This window comes from Tubulanus polymorphus, chromosome 11 (genome assembly GCF_964204645.1).
Source record: "Tubulanus polymorphus chromosome 11, tnTubPoly1.2, whole genome shotgun sequence".
Taxonomy (NCBI): Eukaryota; Metazoa; Nemertea; class Palaeonemertea; order Tubulaniformes; family Tubulanidae; genus Tubulanus; species Tubulanus polymorphus.
In genome coordinates, this window is record NC_134035.1 from 3,125,647 (window position 1) to 3,132,025 (window position 6,379).

General features: G+C 42.0%; 1 protein-coding gene across 1 annotated transcript; it reads left to right on the forward strand.

Moving 5' to 3' along the window:
* Positions 1-3,424: 3,424 nt before the first annotated feature.
* Positions 3,425-5,910, forward strand: LOC141913010 (uncharacterized). The gene is made up of 4 exons (XM_074804449.1): positions 3,425-3,681; positions 3,809-4,221; positions 4,471-4,569; positions 5,112-5,910. The coding sequence occupies exons 1-4, from the start codon at positions 3,675-3,677 to the stop codon at positions 5,259-5,261; spliced, it is 669 nt and encodes a 222-aa protein (XP_074660550.1). The 5' UTR covers positions 3,425-3,674; the 3' UTR covers positions 5,262-5,910.
* The last annotated feature ends 469 nt before the right edge of the window (positions 5,911-6,379 follow it).

Consider the following 6,379-nt stretch of genomic DNA (forward strand, 5'->3'; position numbering starts at 1 on the left):
GAGTTACACGTATAACGGGGGTGTACTGGGCCACTGCCGAACACAACAGCGCTATGGGCAGATTCGCCCATAACGTCGTCTCTTTAGACGATAAGATGTACTGGTCGGTTACTTATTACCTTAACGTCACGCGTCGGGAATCTGCGAGACAATACGCCGATCTGATCAAATCGATTTTAATCGAAAATATATCTGAAGACTGAGAGAGATACAAGATCGGGTCCGGGACCAAATTACTTTAATAATAATTAATAATAATTTAATAATAATTTAATAATAATAATAATAATAGTAATTAATAACTTTACTGTATTCCGGATCCAGAAAGGTATTCTGTTCAGGGCACCTTTCTTTGGCCACTGGCCAATTAACAGACACCCGTGTGGCATCATTAAGGCTCCGAACACTAAGGTGTTGGAGAATATATGTAATCAGGTGATGAAGATGCCGCACGTGTGACTGATTCTTAGGACAGGGTTTTCGTACGATCTTCATCTCACCAAGTGACTTATAAAACTGTGGACACTATACAAGCGTTCCAGAACTATATCGGGCATATAAGGCTGTTGGGACCGTTTAAATTATCATTTTTCAGCCAAGATTCAAAAGGAACAGCCATTTCGGACTGTTTGCTAGGCTCTTCTTCGTTAGATTACAACATCTAACATCATTATCCAGAGGAACGTATGGAAAGGAAGACGGTCAACCGGATGGTTCCTGGATTCCTATCATACCATTATGCACCATATAGATTAATGAACATTAAACGGGCCTCGATTATTGCTCGATTATATGCAGTGACTGCTAATGTACATGAATAAAAAGATGTTAATTAATAAAACTTGAACTTGAACTTGAACTTGAACTTGAATTAACATAAGAATGGTTCAAAAAGTGTTGTCAAAACAAACATGGAACTCCCGACACATTCTCGCCGAGATAGCAGTAAATGACGAGGTCAAATACGACGAGTAATTCACATGTAATAATCTACCTTCAAATACGAACACCATACATTAACTTGACACATAGGTATGGGTTTGTACGATCGTGTGATGAACTCGCGGTTTGTGCTGCACACACTGTTAGGGATCGGAGTCGGGGTGCTGATATACAAGTCGAGGAAGGACAGAGCGAGAAGGAATGCCATTCAACAAAAACTCAACTCAATATCTCCTGGTATGTGTCTTATATCTATCGTATTCAAGCTTAGTCGCATTAACTGAGTATTTTATCGAACTGTTTGCAGGTTTAAGTTATAGACAATGCGACGTAATGGAAAGCTCGCTGGACGTCGCTCACCGAGTCGGTGGTCTAATCGACACCAATGTCCTGTTTATCGAATCAGATCGAGAAATCGGTAAAGAATTGGTGCAGAAATCCGTCGATTTGTTGTGGGATCGTTACATCATGTTGAGGTTAAAAGTCCTAGAGGTGGACACTGGCGCGCGGATACTGCCACGATTTCTGGTAGAAATGGAGCGATCGCCTGTGAAATGTCGAGTCGAATTACGAGACGGTAATGACTGGAAACAGGTGTTTGAGTCGGAGATTCTACGACCGCTTGACTGCGACGACGGTCCACTGTGGAGAGTGTGCATGCTGAATGTGGACGAGTTCAAGTACGCGTTTGTGTTCACGTTCCATCACGTGATCGTAGATGGCGCTTCGATCATGCAGATTTTAACCGAATTCCAACGAAACATAGATGAGTTATTGCGAAAAACTGAACCTCAGGTGCCAGACGACTGCAGCGATCACAGCCAAGTCATAACACCTAACCTGTCCGAAATGTTGAAGGACGACCCACGTTATGCGTGGTCTATTTCAGACATTGCCCTATTTCGATTTAGCAAAGCAATGTCCACTCCTGACACCGGTTTTGCCGGCGAACTGAGCCGCACACTTGGACCGAAAGGGTCAATCGAATATAAAACCAGTATCGAAGAGTTTGAACTTTCCGAAGTAGAATCTTTAACGTTGAGGAAGAAGTGTAAAGAAATGAAATGTACAGTTCATGGCGCTTGTACAGCGGCCGCTGCTTTGGCCTTGAGGAAATTAGCGCAATTAAACGCTATAGAAGATAAATATCTTACAACATTTCCAACCAGTTTAAACGTCAGTATGAGGAGATATGTGAATGCTGCTATGAGCGGTCTTTTGGGTGATTTTGTTTCAGTCTTTGCTCTGCCACTTCTGTTAGTGAAGCCCGGCAGCCGAACTCCAGTCGAATTCTGGGAGCTAGCTCGCGAGTCTACCGAACAGGTTCATCTAAGACTGAACGACGGATTACAGTTTGTCTTCATGAAAATGGCAAAGCTTAAGCGTTATTTCGGATCCGATGGTGCATCTCGTGAAACGTGGTCCGGCGGCGGTGACCGCCCTCGTTATAACATTTTCAACATATCCAATCGTGGACTGTTCAAGACTGTCCCTGGTGAGCGTGTTACGCGGATAACTGGGATATACTGTGCAACTGCTGTTCACGGCAATAGCAACATGGCGAGATTTTCCCATAACGTCGTCTCTTTAGACGATAAGATGTACTGGTCGGTGAATACTTACCTGAACGTCACGCGTCGAGAATCGGCGAGACAATACGCCGATCTGATCAAATCGATTTTAATCGAAAATATATCTGTTGAATGAGCTTTGTGTGTGCGCCGTGAATGTCGAAAATGACGGGACAAAACCACGACCAGCGGAATTCTGCAAAATGACAAACCGAATATTATATCGATCTCCCTTCGTTCACAGTATTCGGCTAAGACCAGTAAGACATCTGAATACCTTTATCGTTATATGGTTTTATTCGTTGAAAGAAATGTAAATTTGTGTAGTTCCGAAAATAGTTGTAGTTTAATGAAAGTAATAAAGCGTGCAGAAATTGAATTTGAAATTTTATTTGACCATAGAAATGCTGAAAACCGTAAAATTGTAGTAACAACGCCGTGGGTTGTCTCACAACCGTTTCGTGCAAAACTAGACAAAATAAATGATAAAATCATTTCTTGCAAACAAGCTTACGATGCCTTTGAAGAGCCTTCACGCGCTCCTTGGCCAACTCTCACTAACACTAACACTCCGTACATCCTTCCATCAAGGATATCGCGTAGGCTTACTGTTACGTAGATGAACTACATTTGCTACATCGAAATTGATATAATACACGAACGAAACCATTTTTATTGAAACCTGCTTTTTCATCGATTATACCCACTTGCTGCTATGTACTACACCATCTTCTCTCATTTGATTGGGCGTCCACTTAATTAAAGGTTTACACGGCAAGACCTCCTGTTAACGATGCCCTTCATTCCCCTCATGACGCACCGTTGCTGCCCTGATTTTCAAATGGTTATTCCAAGATAAAACGCGTTACGCCTTAATCGACGTTTTTAGTATGAATGATATCCGCCTCGGTATTGGATCAGCGATCAAACGCGGAATCATATCTCATTCTAAAATCACTTCTCATTACGATACAAGCAGTAGCTCAGGACTCGGTTTAGTCATCAGCAGCACATGGTCATCGGATTGATCTTCGTCACATTTAGGTGTTATAGTTTACTTGATATTCTGGATTAGATTTACTGGTTTTCGACGCTAAGTATTAAAAAAAACATACATATAACGGTATTCTTAGCTAACTACTCCAGGGGAATTGTACAGCAATGGATGGTAAGTGTTTTTAAAATAGAATTTATGATAGACCCGCATTCCATCGGCATTCCGATTTTATCACGTTTTTACAATGAAAATGTACACAGAAACGATGAGTACTCGGTACCATAGAATTCATTTCCAGCTAAAGATGAAACATCTTCCGCGGTAGCGGATGACGCGCCAACAAAAAGTGATGACGTGGCACTGTCGACAGCAAACGCCCTACAGCCGACAGCGCCCTACGACCAGACGCCAGCGGACGACTTTCTGTCGGTGCTACGACCTCCAGCCGCCGTCGCGCCAGTAGCTGGTGAAAAACCACCACCACAGCAGCCACAGCAGCAGCCGATCTTCGCTAGGACGAACATCAGTTTCCCGATGTCGAGACCTGTAGCAGAAGCGGCACAGCCACCGTCGTATTTCGAAGCCGTAAACGCCGTAGAACCGGGTCGACCGTCGATGACGCCGCATCGCGGGGCTGAATTCGCGTCCTGGTTGAACGCGGAATGTCCCGGCGACACGCGAGTGAATCCCGACACGAATCGACTAGTAGACGTAAGGAGAATAGATCGTCGTAACTCAGAAATACTTGTAAAATGCGTTATAAATTCGAGCTGATAAGCGTGTATCATATCTCATGCATAAAATAAACATTGTTGGCGTAATTGAAGTAATAAAGAGTCATCTACAACATCCGTGTTCGTAACAGAAAAATACAAACGTTTTACTATAAGCTCTATTAACATTATTTAGGCCAGACATTCATTTCATGTTACTAACATTGGAATTATTTCCCCATTTCAGAACGACTTTGAGAAACCACCCTCGTACGGATGGCTGGCCGGGGTGACGGCTTTATTTTGTTTTTTCGCCGCTATCGCAGCGTGGCATTATTCGTCGCAGGTATGGTATAGTACAGGTTGGACGATAGTTCAAACTAAATCAAAGAACTAAGATGTTTATAGCCATTAGCGCGGACATGAAAGGAACTGTCGGTAAAAAAGAGAGTTGATAATCAGCGCAATGGAACCTTTCCTAATAATGTAAAATTTTCCCATTTATGTCAAATGCGACGACGACTCGAAAGCGGTTTAGGCGGTCTACGTCCGAATCGACCGAGTGTTGGTCTACTCCCGAGCAATCATTTCAATGATGATTGCTCGTAGCTAACTCAATGCATACAAATGCATACAAATTATGTATCAGAAATCTGAAAGTATGCGACGTTTTGAACTGTCTCTATAGCGGACGCATCGTCAGATGTGAGAGAGTCCTTGTATTCTGATATTAACTTTTGATTGATAAATTTCATTTCTAATCTTTTAAATTTGTATATAGTTGGTTTCGATCTTTCAATCACTTCTCCACGTCTGAGAGTGTAGGGGGTGGGGGTGGGGGCTATTCTTCTACTGTACCGCTGATAAACTTCTATATTCATACTTCAGGTTGGGCCCCTGTGGTCTCAGGGACGATACGAAGAAGCTCGCCGATATTCGAACAAAACCAAGACGATAGCACTAATCGGAATATTCATTGGCTGTGTGATAATCACTGTATTGGGCGTCTACTACGGAATACTGTTCAATGGGTTTTAGCCTGAAACTCGAACGCTGGGTAGCGTGTCGTCCATTATTCATTCGATATTATTCACTGGATAATCGTCAATTTCTCATGTCAGTAATCGGAGACAGCTGGACGTCAGACAATGAATGATAAAGATGTTCGTCGATCCAGTGAACCTGATCAATTGAGTTCCTGACATTTCTGGATTTCCCGTAATTGGAAATTATTTCTCTGTGAAATAATTTCCGAATTTTTCTTAAAATATATACACATCATATATTGAAAAAATGGATTTTGCTAGAAATTAGTGTCAGTCAATTCTGAGCGAATCGGGCGAGAGAGTGGAACAACCACTGACTAAACTCGGACGCTTCCAGGAATACCCGCCATAGCCTAACAACTTGTACGATGAAAGCCAATCGAAGATGATCGAAAATGCTGGTCATTGCAACGATTCTTTTCAAATATTTCTTACTAAAACATGCAAATTACATTTCAGAGACTCAAATATTGTTAATTTGCATTACAATAAATTCCTTCACCCATCGCTGCGATGAAATTTCAAGTATTTAACTCAAGATTATTTCTTTGGGATGATGTTTTACGACACGCGAACAATAAAAATGTCCTTAATTCGTATGTTTCAGTATTCGATTATCCTTATTCATAAACACTGTGTATTTGCGTGAACCTTTATATTAAATACCTGATAATCTACAGGCGAACGATCAATTTATTTACGACTTATTTGACACAAATTTGTACTCGACATATTTTCTCCAATCGTTTTGCTTTACCGAACCACACTAGATGGCGTATGGGCTGTACATCTCCCTATTGAACACTTTTTTCTATCTCCCATCTGCATCTTTGGAAATGATGCTTGATCTTAGAATAGAGATTGACCGAATAGATTTCGTTTGATTTGTTTTTCGATTTGGTGCCCCTTACAAGCCCACCCCACACCTGCCGGGAGCGGAAACGGACGAAATGATGTTATTAACACGATTCTGATCTGTGACATCTACACCGGTACGATTCGCAACTTTGAGTGTCGATCCGTTTAACGTTGCTTGGACAGCTAGCCCCCCCCTCCCCCTGCACGTAATGCATTATAAAGTATATGTATACATAGATAGAGACTAGGGAA